The 14,371-nt window shown below is 37.4% G+C and overlaps 1 protein-coding gene across 1 annotated transcript in view; it reads right to left on the bottom strand.

Moving 5' to 3' along the window:
• Positions 1-12,551: 12,551 nt before the first annotated feature.
• SMYD3 (SET and MYND domain containing 3) overlaps positions 12,552-14,371 on the bottom strand; it is a 721,692-nt gene continuing 719,872 nt past the window's right edge. Inside the window, exon 12 of the mRNA XM_060088378.1 lies at positions 12,552-12,845. Within this exon, the coding sequence (XP_059944361.1) occupies positions 12,744-12,845 (102 nt within the window). The 3' untranslated portion in view covers positions 12,552-12,743. The remainder of the gene's footprint in view (positions 12,846-14,371) is intronic.

Raw genomic sequence — 14,371 nt, 5'->3', positions numbered from 1 at the left:
TTGATACAAATGAAAGCACATAGTAAAATGGTAGATTTCAACCCAAATAAATCAGTAGTTATATTAAACTAAATGCTCCAATGAAAAAATTTATGAGAAAGAATTTTTAAGAAAAAACAAAAACCATCTATGCTATGTTGTTTATGAGAGATCTGAATGATTCAAAAAAGTTTGAAATCAAAAGATTGGGAAGAGATAGCTTTAACATTACTGGTTAATTAGAAATTGCTTATCAAAATGCTTATATACATTTTATTCCCTAGTATAGTAGTTTTTGTCATCTATGGCCTGCTCAACACTTGTACTATCAGATTTTTTAAAAACCATCCAGTCTGTTGAATGCATAGTAATGTTTTATTGTGGGTTAAATTTGGATTTCTCTGATTACTAATGTTGTTGAGTGCAAGATCATATGCTTTTTTCAGCCCCTTGGATTTCCTCTTTTGCCTATTTAGATTTTCTGCCATTTGAATTATTTGCCTTTTTTTGTTGGTATATACTAATGAGTTTATTAAACATGCTAGTCTTTTGTAACTTCATGGCTTGAATTTACGTTTTTAATTGTGTTTTTTCATCCAGTCTTCCATAAGAGAATCACATACTGATGACTGATTCAAAGCACAAACCATGGCCTTAGGACAATACCCAACATGCTGGGCTTGTCTCTAAATTGGTGTTTTAACTGAAACTTCATTGGACCATCCACTATTCTGTCAGCTCAGTTACTTCTGGAAGATAAGGGTACATGATAAGACTGGTATATTTCATGGACTTGAGCATGTTACCATATTTCTTTTGCTGTAAAATGAGTTTCTCAGAAGCAGTGTTGTGTGGGATACTGGGAAAGTAAGACATTCTATGAGTTCATGGACAGTGGTTCTGGCAGAGACATTGTGGAGAAGGAAGGCTAATCATACAAGTACACACACATGTATATTTTACACATATGTATATAAATATATATTTACATAAATATAGATTATAGTATATATACTTGTGTGGAATATATACTATTCCAGTAAGAACAAATAATTTTACCTTCATAATGAAAAATATCCAATATAATTAATCTCAGTTTGTCTCCAGATGATGGCTGGTCTCTCTAGGAAATGGTGGACTTTTGGGGTCTCTGATATATTTATATATATGATACACTTATATTCATTTATATAAATATAAATGATATATCATTATAATGATATTTATTATATATTATTATATAATGCATAATATATAATATAATTATTACTATATAATTTTAATGGTTATAATGATATAGTGATTATAATGATTAATAATGATTCTTAAATCTTTTTTTTCTTTTTCTTGCCTTATGACACTGGTTAGGAGCTCCTGTACAATGCTGGGAAAATATGTCTTGATAGAATATTTCTTTTTTTTAACTGAAATATATTTGACATATAACATTGTGTAAGTTTAAGGTGTACAAAATATTGATTTGATATATTTATATATGAATGCCATTGTAGTGCTAGCACCTCTATCACATCAAATAATAATCATTTCTTTTTTTGTGATGGGAACAATTAAGATTTAGTCTCTTAGCAAGTTTGATGATTACAATACAATATTTTTGTCTATATTCACTATACTGTGCATTAGATCTCCAGAACTTATCTACTAATAAAGGCACACTTTCAATGTTCACTGTTAAGTATGATGCTTGTTATATGTTTTTGTAGATATCCTTCACCTTTTAAGAATTTTCCTTCTATTATTAAGTTGCTGAGATCTTAGTTAATCATGAAAAGATGTTGAATTTTATCAAATGCTTTTTCTGCACATCCTAAGATGTTCACATGATAACATCTCTCTAATGTGTTAATGTAGTGGATTTACTGGATGTGTTATCCCTTTTATTTGTGCTCACTTTGGCTTAGCAGTATATTAAGTATTGCTAACTTTGATTTGCTAACATTTGTTTGGGATTCTTACACCTATATTCTTGAGTGAAATTGGTTTGTGCTTTTCCCTTCTATACTGTCAGACTTTGGTACTAAGGCAAAAATGTGTAAATTAGTTGTAAATTAGTGTAAATTAGTTGGGAAGTATTCCTTACTACTCTCTTCCTTGGAACAAAATTGTGAATGGTTGAATTTTTTTCTTCCTTAAATGTTTTGGTGGAATGCACTAGTGAAACCAACTTAGCTTTTCATTATCTTTTTAGAAAGAGTATGAAAGAGTATAAAGTGTTCATTGTTATTCATTAGTGGATATATAATTTTTCAGATTTTTAAACATTTTTTTGAGTTAGCTTTGGTAAGTTGTAGTCTTCTAGGAATTTGTTCATTTTCATATCTTTTCAAGAATTTTGGTATAAAGTTGTTAAAAATTCTCTTATTCAATGCTGAGGCATCTGGATTGCTGTTCCCTTTTCATTTCAAATACTACATATTTGTAGCTCCTCTTTTTTCTTCATTAATTTTGTCAGAGGTTTGTCAGTTTATTAGTCTTTTCAAAAAATAGACTTTTTATTGTTATTGATCCAGTCTGTTTTGTGCTTACTTTGTGTTTTCTCAAATTCTGCTCTGATCTTTATCATTTCCTTCCTTGTACTTTTGTTCGGTATATTTTCTGAGCTTTTTCTAAGCTCTTGAGATAGGTTCTTAGCTCATTTATTATTGGCCTAATTTTCTCTTTGAACAATACAAGGACCTTAGAACATTTCTAATGTATATATTTATGACTATCTATATCTGATTAACTATGACTGATCATACAAGTTTTTGTTTGTTATCATTCACTTAGAATATGTTTGTATTTCGATTGTAATTTTTTCTTTGATCTTTGAGTTAATATATCATTATCATTGTTGATATGTCTATTTCCATTAATAATTCTGTTAATTTCTACTTTATATATACTAATGCTATATTATTATGTGTCTACAAATTTTAGAATTGTTGTATCTTCCTGGTAGATTGAATATTTTACCTTGATTAATATCTCTATGTTTAATAATACCTTTTGCCTTAAAGTCTATTATATTTATTAATTATTAATAGCCACACCAGATTTCTTTTGGTTAGTATGTGCATAACATACCTTTTTCTTTTACCTTAAAATTCTGTACCCCTATGTTTAGATGTCTCTCTTTAAGAGCATATAGTTGGACTTTTGAAATCCAATCTGATATTATTTTAGTGGAAACATTTACTATGTATTTACTCTGTTTACTAAATTACATTTAGTGTAAATACTGATGTATTTAGATTTAAATCTAATATCTTATTTTGTGCTTAAAATTTCCCTCTTATTTTAAAATTTCTGCCTCCCCGCTTCCCCCTCCCCTACTCTTTTGATAAGAGATGTCTGAGTATTTTTAAAAATAATTCCCTTTTCTCTTCTAAGAGTTTGTAAGTTATACGCTCTGACTCTGCCCTGTTGGTGCCTATCCTAGAAATTAAAACATGCATAATTAATTTATCAAGGTATAAAGTTAATCAGAATCTTTACCCTTGTATGGTTTGGACCATACAAGGGCCTTAGAACATTTCAGCATTGTTTACTGCCTCCTTGTATACTTTTATTGTTATTTAGTGTTTATGGCTCATTTTTTAACCCTAGTAGACATTATTATTACTCTTTTGTAAAGGTAAACTTCATTTGTATTTGTCCAAATAGTAGCCATTTTCCTTCTTTTCCGTTTTTTTTGGCAACTCTGACCTTCCATCTGTGATTACTTTCCTTCCACATCATGCACATCTTTTAGGATTTTTTTTCCAGTAAGGGACTTTTAATAAGCTCTCTTGGATTTTGGTTTTAAATGTCTTCATTTCACCTTAGTATTGAAAGATACTTTTGCAGGGTTTCATATTCTAGGGTGACCATTATTTTCTTTCATCAATTCCATTGATCAATTTCATCAATGGAAAACAGCATTCCATTCTTTCTGACTTCTAGTGGTGCTGATGAGAAATCACCTGTGACTCTAACTGGCATTCTTTTGAAGGTAATCTGCCTTTTTACTTTGGTTGCTTTAAGATTTTCTCTTTTTTCATTTTTCTTAAATTCACAATGATGTACCTGTTGTGAATTTCTTGTTATTTATCATGCTTGAAATTCATTGGATCTTTGAATCTGTGGATTAATGCTTTTATCAGTTTTGGAAAATTTTCAACCATTATGTGCTGCATATTCTTACTCTTCTATCCTTATGCGTCTTATTAGATCAAGTGTATGGTAGACCTGATTACTATTTCCTCCTCACCTTTTCACTTATTTACTATATTTCCATGTTTTTCTCTCACTGTGCTGCATTATGAATAATTTCTTCAGACTTATCTGCCAGTCCACAAATTTTTTCTTCTACTCTGACCAAATGGCTACCAAGGGTATCCACTGCAGTTTTCATTTCAGTTCATTTCAGTTATTGTATTTTTTATCTCTAGAATCTGTATGATTCTTTTTCAAATATACTGTTTCACTTCTTATTATTCCTTATTCTCTGTAGTTTAAAAATCTATCACTTATTAATTTAAATAGTGAATGTAATTGTTTCAAAATACGTCTATGATATTTCTGTATTTGGGATGTGAGCGTGTTCTTTGTTGTTTTCCTGGTACATACTCGTGTCACCTTTGTTCTTAAGTTCCTGATACCATTGACTGGTCAGTCACTGACCTTGAAAAATGACTTGAGGGCTTTCCCAGAGGCCAAGGATGAATGTACCCTTCTCCAGTGAGGTTTTTCATTTGTTCCTGCCAGAGATTAGGGGACATTATCAGCTGAGAATCATCGCAAGTCAGTTCACAACCTGAGGCTCCTTGGTCAGCCCAGACTTTGTCTGCTTGGATAGTAAACTCACATAAGGACTAATCTTTAGGCACTAGAGTTACAGAGTCTTCTTTTTGCCTCCCCTTTCCTTTCATTTTAAATTTATTATTCTTTTCAACATTAAGACATTCCTGAGCCTATCTCCCCTTACAATAGGTATTTAGCCTTTTGGGGTCCCAGTTCAGTATAAACAGAATCTCTCTTAAGTCTTACCACTTTAGGGATTTCATGAGACTTAACTTCTGTCCCCTTTTCCCCATACAGCCTCTGAAATCCAAGTATGTGGCACTAACAGATGCCTTTTATGGGCAAGCAGCTTTGGTTCTGATAGCTAATAGTTCACTAACCTCTCTGTTACAGGCTTTCATCCAAAAATTAGCCTCGAGGTTCCTCGGTGTTTCTAACATTATTCTTGTGTTTTCCCCCTGGCATTTTTCATTGTTCTTGATGAGAGAGTTGTGACACAAAACTCAGCATTCCATAATCAGAAGCCATAAAGTGTCCAATCAGTTTTTATGGAATCTTATTCTAAATTATGAATGGATAGCCAGTGGTCACCAGATATTTGAGAAAGAAATATTATATGAATGATAGAGAATAAAACAAACAAAAAGAAAAGGTAATTTGGTAGAAACAAATTATGCAGAGAAAAATAAATTAACCTTGTCCCCACTATCATTATCTTTTTATCCTTAAAGAGATAAGATACTGAATCCGTAAAACAAGAACAAGATGCTATTTTAAAAGAACACTGGAGAATAAAACAAGAGCTCTTGAAAGTTAAAAAAATAATGCTAGCAGAAGTGAAAAAATTGCTATAAAAATTTGAGACTTAAAATGGAGAGAATCTTTCATAAAGTAAAACAAAAATAGAATAGAAAATAGGAAAGAGAGAGAGACAAGATAAGAAAATTAGAGTATTAAAATCATTCAGTAGCTTCCTAAGAAAGTATTCATAGGAAATACAATTTGGGAGACTTACAGTCCTTATTCTACATTTACTTAAAAAAAAAATTAATTTATTTATTTATTTATTTTTGGCTGCGTTGGGTCTTTGTTGCTGCACATGGGCTTTCTCTCGTTGTGGCAAGCGGGGGTTACTCTTCGTTGCGGTGCATGGGCTTCTCATTGTGGTGGCTTCTCTTATTGCAGAGCAGGGCTCTAGGCATGCGGGCTTCAGTAGTCGTGGCACATGGGCTCAGTAGTCGTGGCTCGCAGGTTCTAGAGCGCAGGCTCAGTAGTTGTGGCGCATGGGCTTAGTTGCTCTGCAGCATGTGGGATCTTCCTGGACCAGGACTCGAACCCATGTCCCCTGCATTGGCAGGTGGATTCTTAACCACTGTGCCACCAGGGAAGCCCTGCATTTACTTTTAATATTCTAGGTTGGCATTTATCTTTCAAATTTGGGGTTGTAAATAATTTTCTCTCACAGTTACAGTTAATAATGCATTTGCAGATTTTTGCTTCCTATTCCTGTGACTTTTGGATCTGCTGGCTTAAATGTCTTTCTAAGGGAGGAATGATTCCTCAGGGAATGCAAAAGTGGCTCCATTATTATGGGAACTGAGACTGCCATGTAGTCATTTGGGGCTCTTCATGCCTCTGCGTCAACAGGGGAAGAGCAGATTACTGATCTGGTTGAACTAACTGATCTCAGTATCAAATTGCTGCTATACAATGGGGTGAAGGAGGACCATGTCTGAACCCAGGGGATTCTCTGAAGTGCATCTTAGCAGTTGTATAACTAGTTTAATGAAGATTGACACACCCACAAAGGCAAAACCATTAAGGACTGGGACAGTTCAGGAATGAAAATCTGAATCACTTCACCAGGTCAGTACCTTGACAAGGCAAGGTGCTGACTGAAGACAAGAAGATCATAGAATGGGTAGTAGAAAAATGAATTTTAAAATATCAACTCAACTCATGAATTTTTAAGAGTCAAGAATCATGCAAGGAAGGTGGGTAGTGCTTACTTTTATAACTGGAAGCTGGATTGTCATGGAATAGAGTTCTTATGGAATGTTTTTGAAAATCCTATCCAAAGGAACTCAGGGCAAAAAATTAAAGCAAAGTCAAAAAGCAAATGTCAAGCTGAGAGATTAAATATTATAAAGGGAAAATCTCCCTAATATATAAAGATCAAGAGGAAAAAAACCTTTAAAAATCTGGTAGAAAAATGGACAAAAGACATGTAAGGATAGTTCACAAAAGATAGGCAAAAGGCCTTTAAATATTTGAAGACATCCAACTTCACTAATAAGAAAAATGCATTGAGATACCATTTCTCACCTATCAGCTTAGAAGAATCCACTCTGTTGGCAAGGCTGAGGGGAAACAGGCATTATTATATAACCCCTCTCAAGGTAAATTTGACAGTACCTAATAAAATTACATATACATTTACCCTTTGACTCAGCAATTCCACTTTTAGGAAATTATCCTGAAGGTACATCTCTAGCAATATGAAAAATCATAGGTACAAGGTTTTTCATTATGGCATTATTTGTAATAGCAAAATATAATCTATATTAATATATATTATATTGATATTTATATACCAGCATAAGTTAATAATGGGGCAAACCCTAAAGTTGAATAAAAAAAGAAACAAACCTAATTGGATATCAAATTACATAATCACAGAGAAAATTTTAATTCAATTAATTTTTACACATAGTATTCTGAAAATACAACCTTTTTTTGCCTAAGAACAAAAAGCACTAGAAAAGAATCTTAAATTTCACTTAGTAGGTTTGCTGTTAGTAATGGTTGTAGTCATAATTTCAGAACTATTTTGTGTATATGAGAGAAGTACAAATATGGAAGGAGAAAGAGGAAGAATACCCAGGATGCTGGATTTTAATTGGTGGTATCAGTGTGAGCTCACAATTTTAAAAAGGCATAGAAAGCAGTGACTCCCTAGGAGCAATAAGCAAACACAGTGCCTGGATCAGGGCTTCTAAATACCATTCCTCAGTAAAAGAAACCAGAGCTCCTTAGAGAATGGTTAGTTCCAGGTCTAGAGTGCAAAAGTGTAAGGTGAGCCTGGAATATCTTGCTGCACCCCAAAGCAAAAAAGTGTTTCCCAAATCACAGCAACACAGGACACAGGATCCAGCTTGAAGACGATCCCAGTAGCCAAGGCTGATACAACTTGAGCATCAAAGAAGATGTGGCACATATATACAATGGAATATTACTCAGACATAAAAAGAAACGAAATTGAGATACTTGTAGTGAGCTGGATGGACCTAGAGTCGGTCATACAGAGTGAAGTAAGTCAGAAAGAGAAAAACAAATACCGTATGCTAACACATATATATGGAATCTAAGAAAAAAAAGGTCATGAAGAACCTAGGGGTAAGACGGGAATAAAGACACAGACCTACTAGAGAATGGACTTGAGGATATGGGGAGGGGGAAGGGTAAGCTGGGATGAAGTGAGAGAGTGGCATGGACATATAGACACTACCAAACGTAAAATAGATAGCTAGTGGGAAGCAGCCGCATAGCACAAGGAGATCTGCTCGGTGGTTTGTGAGCACCTAGAGGGGTGGGATAGGGAGGGTGGAGGGAGGGAGACGCAAGAGGGAGGAGATATGGGAGCATATGTATATGTATAACTGATTCACTTTGTTATAAAGCAGAACCTAACACACCATTGTAAAGCAATTATACTCCAATAAAGATGTTAAAAAAAAAAGAAGAATTCTGGTTATAGACTATAAGATATCTGAATGTTTTTTTTAAAAAGAAAAAGGAAGAGGCTTGGGCTAGACCTTTGAGAATGGATTCAATTTAAATAGATGGAGAAGAAAGGTGGTTTAGTCAGTATGAACAAAAGAAGGAAGTGAGGGCATAATTCAGGAGCTCGGAGTTGCGGGGGCAGTTGGTCCAGCTAGGTTGTCAGGGACACATAGGGATCAGTAAGTGTAAGATTTGGTAGTTTAGACCATCCATGCCAATCTGAAGATTAGACTTCGAGTGCGGTGGCAATGGGGAGCCGCTGTAAGTTTTTGAGCAGAGGAGTTGTATGAGGAAATGACGGAATAGGTGTTTTGGGGAGATGACTGGCAGCTAGATGGAGGCAGGGAACAGAGGGATGGCAAGCAAGGAGGTCAGCGAGGAAGTCTTTGCAGAGGTGCTGGGGGCCTGCAAAGAGCCTGGAAATGGATAAGGATAAAAATGGCTGAAATTTAAAAAAGCATTTCAGAGGATAAATAGACAGAACTTATTCCTCTGATAAGGGACAAGGGAAGAGTCAGTGGCTCTGAGTTTCTGTGCTGAAGGGTAGAAGGACGATGATGGAGCTGAGCTAAATATGAAGAGCAGAGAATTGAGTTTTGATATATGTTGCACTGGTTTTGAATATAGTGACTGTGAACCAATAGCATTTTGATGTTTACAAACCTCAAAAAGGTCGAGTGTCCCACTTTGGGGGTGGTATTGCTGGGCTTTCTCTGTCAGCTTGATCTCTTACAGAGCTCAGGTGAAAGCAGGGCTCTGGTGTTTTCCTGAAGCTGCTGCCAGTGATAGGATTTTGTACTGCTTCACAGACAATGCTCAGAACCATGTCCCTGTGGAATCCCAGTGGGCTACTCTGAGTGAGTATAACATCACCTCCTGGTTAGGCCAGAAAAGAATTTTCAAGACATAACTCGAGGCGGGGGGCTCCCACGTATGAAATTGCTCTATCATCCCTGCAGTGACGCTTGAATGAGGGGACTCTGCTTTGTGGCTGTCTGGCTTCATCAGAGGATGGCTGCCCTCTTCACCCACCCAGTGCTCTCGCTTGGCTAGAGGAAGCCTGTCCTGAGCTCTCATAGTGAACAGGCTTCCCAGGCAGCCTTCCTCCCCTGCACTCTTGGCATTCACATGGCATGGCCATAAATTATGCCCAGCGTGTTCATTTTCAGTTTAACTGTGTTCTCATCCCAGAGGAGTAACTAATGGCGTCAAGTTACTGATGTGAAAAAAGCCTGCCGCTACAGTGACTATGGATTAATGAAATAGCAGTCGTGGAGGCTGGGGCAGCAATAAATTGTCAGCCACCGGTGATGTGGATTTTAAATTATATTCTCCATCTCCTTTCCCCTTCTCCAAAATTATTTAGCTGTAGAGTTGTTTGGTAGATGTTTACCGTTGCTTAAATGTTTGCTTTCTATTAGAAGTTGGTGCAGGCTGGGCCCCTTCCTTTAAAGGGGCTTTTCTCAGAAAACTGGAGGTGGGCTGAGAGGGATTTAAAAGCCTATCATGCTTTCTCTAGGAGGCGTGAAGGCAAATCTCTTAATCTAGGATCATCACTGACTGATAACTTTCATTCAGAAAATTGGCAAACATGGGGCTCTATCAGTGAACTCTGCTCATTTGGCACGTAAGTTACTACCTCTACCTTCTGTTATGGCCTTTTTCTTTTCCTAATGAGTTAAAAATTAGGAACCAATACAATTCACAGGGTTTTTGAAAGGCAGCAAGTCTATTTTTCATTAGATGAAGGACCCCAGGGAATCCACTGATGGGCCGTAGGGAGTTCAAGAATCCCTGATCCTACAAGCAAATGTGAACAAGCAACTTGCTCATATGTATATGTTTTTCTAGAAGGAAGGTCTGTGGGTTTCATCAAATTCATTAAATGTTCCATAACACCAAGATAGCTTAAGGGCTGCCATGGGGGACTGCATAAATGTCTACAACGTCTTTCTCTCCCAAGATCTATGTCCTTGTAATAGACTTTGTGGCTCCTCTGACTGAGAGAAGTCTATCCACGCTTGATTCTGGGCTGGCACTGTGATTGGCTTTGGCCCATGGGAGATTAGTAAATGTGATCCAAGCAGATTGGAAAAGTGCTTGCACTTTGGGGCTTGCCTACTTACTGTTCCTGGAACCCTGCTGCAACGTCAACAAGACTGGGCTAGCCCAATGAGCTACATGGCCCCAGTCACCCTTGTTTCCCCAGCTGACCCACCAGCAACTGCAGACAGTGAGTGTGCCCAGCTGAGACCAGCCAAGCCAAGGTCTATGGATTTCATTAAAATCACTAAATGTTCCATAATGCCAAAAGAGTGTAAGGGCTGCTATGGTGGACTGCATACACGGCCACAACTTCTTCCTCTCCACACATCCATGCTCTTGCATTGGGACTTTGCAAGGGCAGGGGTATGTGGAGCCTGGGCCAAACCAGAAGCAATTGTCCAGCCAAATTGCTGACATACAGAATAGTGAACAAAATAAGTGTTATTTGGGGATAATTTATTATGCAGTAAAAACTGATACAAATACTATATCACACAGTGTGCATTTTGAGGATGAGGGGCACACCTTATTCAGTCTTTATATCTCTTTTTCCTAAAAACACAATAACCATTCAATATGTATTTGTTGAATTGGGTAGAACTGGTCTCTCAAAAAGACAGATTCAGCCACTTTCTCAAGGTCATAATAAATCAGGAGAGATCCCAGAGCATCTAACTAACTCCAGGCCTCAGTTTCCTTACTTATAAAATGGGCTTCAAAACACCTACCTTGTTGGGCTGCTGTGGCTATTAGAGGTACTGTGTGCTTTAGAGGTGCCTGATGCTTGATGGACAGTAGCCCGAGCCAAGCAAGCTGATGAAACGGCTGCAGAACTTAGCAGCATGCGGGAGATCAGGCACGTTTCAGTGATCACAGTGACCACCAGGTGCTCACGTGGATTCCAGTTTCTAGGCGTCAGCTTTCTCTGCTGCAAAATGAGGTTGGTTCCTTCTGGCTCGACCAGACGTCCATGTGTCATTTGGACATGGCTGCTGCCGCAGTGCGGCCACGTGGCCGGAGGACGTGCCACTCCTTCTGGGGTGGTGGGGGAAGCTCCTGAGTTGCTGCTCTGGATTCTGCCTTCACTCCCTGTATCTCATTTTCTTGCTTGTAAAAGAAGGTGTGGGTGACAGGAAGTTCTCTGAGAATCCTGTCAGCTGCAGGAATCCAAGGGCTTCAGTAATACTACTGGAGTCTTCTCTAAGCCTGAGGTACTAAACTGCTCACAGGATCCCAGAGCCATGAAAGGAGTTATTATTTGCTAGAGGAAAAGAAAAGGTTTCTGTATTTGTCTAAAGCAGAAAGTAGAAAAGCAGGCCGTAGAATTGGGGGATAATAGTAAGAAAAAAGAAAAGAAAGCAAACCTGATTTGAGCTGGGATGTTAGAACCCTGCTTCCTGCAGGATAATGGAGCCCCATGCTATTAGATCACAGGGTCGAACCTTAGACATAGAGATTTATAGAAGAAAATTCCCCTCCGAAAAGCATGACATACACAAAGCGTTATAAAATGCTCAGAATGAGTTACACAAAGAGCCATGAGACATATGAAAAACAGTTTTTTTTTCCCCATTAAGACCTCCTGTCCTTTTCTAATAAAACCTAACATGACGTCTTTCTAGGATTTAAGAGTAAAACTTCTTGTGTTGGAGATGTATTTGGAAGTGAATAATGGACACACATACCGTTTACCGCAAGCAGTGAAGACATCTGAAAATCGTGCTTCCTGCCAAAGTGGACATTAAGTTTTTGCTTGGAAGCAAATATGAAAACATTGATTTTTATCCAACTATCCCTCCGTTTATCTAAGGAGAAAGTTACAACTTATTCTGTTATGCTTTTAATAGGATTTTCTATCTTTAATGCTGAGATCTTAAACATTACCAACGAGTAAGCAAAGAAAACAATTACCAGATGGCATTTTCAACGAAATTTTTTATATTTATTATAATTGTGCTTGTCTACAACTAAAGATTCATGTGGTGTGCAAACCATATGTCTGACTTTATTTACCAAAGTAAATACAGAACAGCATTTCCAATAGGGGAGGTTCACACAACAAACAAAATATAGAGTGTGTGACCTCAATAAGGCATTCAATAAAGGTATCAATAAAGGTATACGCTGTCTCTCCCTCTATGGGGGTTCCCTTAGGGTGCTCTGATGTTGGCATCACATTCTTCTAAGAGCAGAATCAAATCTTCAATCAGGCTGTGCTCCCTGCCATGTGTCACTCTCATAATATCAAAAGCCTAAAGGGAAAAGAAAGAAGACAGATTAGAACCCCAAATTAGGCAGGTCCCTGCCTGCTCCTCGTCTTTTCCCATGACATCAGGAGCCCGAAGAAACCCAGAGTCTGCAGTGTGAGCAGCACAGTAGTTCTCCACACTAGCAATGAAGTGACAAGGGTGATTTTGTAATGTGGTGCTTGGAAAGCAGACTTAGTACTTGAGTCATGCTGGGCCTGGTGTCCAACAATAATCTTCAGGGATTATTATAGCTTAAGTTTGGTGTAGGTAAAGAGGTTTAAGACGAGTTACTAAAATGATTAAGTAATATTAAAGAACTACTAGGCTGCTATCATCTTAAAATATAATTTTCATTTTTGCATGCTGCATTTAATTCTCATCTATATGCACTGTGATACATATAATGTATACATATAATTTTTGTATTCATGTCATATGACATTATAACATTGGCATGTTGACAGTCCCTGCCTTCACTCCCCATGTTCAATCTTCACTAAATCTTGCCAATTCTACCTCCAAAATATTTCTGAAATCTGGATGGGTTTGTGACCACTTCAGTAATAGAGTGTGATGGAATTAATGCTACTGACTTCCAAAGTTAGGTCAGAAAGGCCATGCAACTTTGCCTTGTTCACTAGTATATCTGCTCCTGGAACCATGAGATTCCGTGCTGTGAGGAAGCCCAAGCCACATGGGGAAGCCAAGTGGAGATGCTCTGGTTGATAGTCCTAGCTGAGTCCATCTTTAAAGTCATCCTAGCCTAGACACCAGAAATGTGCATAAAGAAGTCTCCAGATGATTTCAGCCATCAGCCAGAAGATAGCCAGATTCCAGTCTTCCCAGCTGACACTGTGGAAAAGAGGCATTATGGAAAGGAAGCAAGCCATTCCTCTTGTGATCCGTTTGAATTCCTGACTCAAATCATCTGTGAGCATAATAAAAGGATGGTTATTTTACTCTGCTAAGTTTTGGGATGGTTTGTTATCGAGCAATAAATAGCCAGAATATCCTCAAAAATATTTTTGCAATAAATTAGAGATAAACAGTATCATCCTGCACTGCCCAAACTGAGGGCTCCCCAGCGGGGTGGGGGGGCACCAGACCCATTGTCTTCAATATGAATGTGCCTCGAGAGATAGATAGGTAAAGAGACTTTGGGGGCTGTTAAGCATCCAGAAAAGCACCTGCCTCTCAGTTCCACGCTCTCAGCCTTGGCTGCACAGTAGTATCAACTGGGGGCTTTCAAAGGTACCAGTGCCCAAACCCCACACATGGTCAACTGAAGCCTATTCTCTGAGGGTGAGGCCTGGGCTCAGGAGATTCTAACGTGCCCTCAGGGTTGAGAACAACTGATACAGTAAGCTCTCACCAAATAATAAAAACGATTTATTATTCAGTGGTGACATAGCCAACATAATTACCATTTTACTGGCTGTGTACAATTCTACTCTTAGAAATTTAGATCACTACCAATTTTTTGTTATGATGTAGCTCTTCTAGCATAGGACTTTTTTGCCTTTGCTGAA

The sequence above is a fragment of the Mesoplodon densirostris genome, chromosome 2, assembly GCF_025265405.1.
Source record: "Mesoplodon densirostris isolate mMesDen1 chromosome 2, mMesDen1 primary haplotype, whole genome shotgun sequence".
Classification (NCBI taxonomy): domain Eukaryota; kingdom Metazoa; phylum Chordata; class Mammalia; order Artiodactyla; family Ziphiidae; genus Mesoplodon; species Mesoplodon densirostris.
The sequence above is the reverse complement of the archived record's forward strand: the minus strand, read 5'-3'. Positions and strand labels throughout refer to the sequence as shown.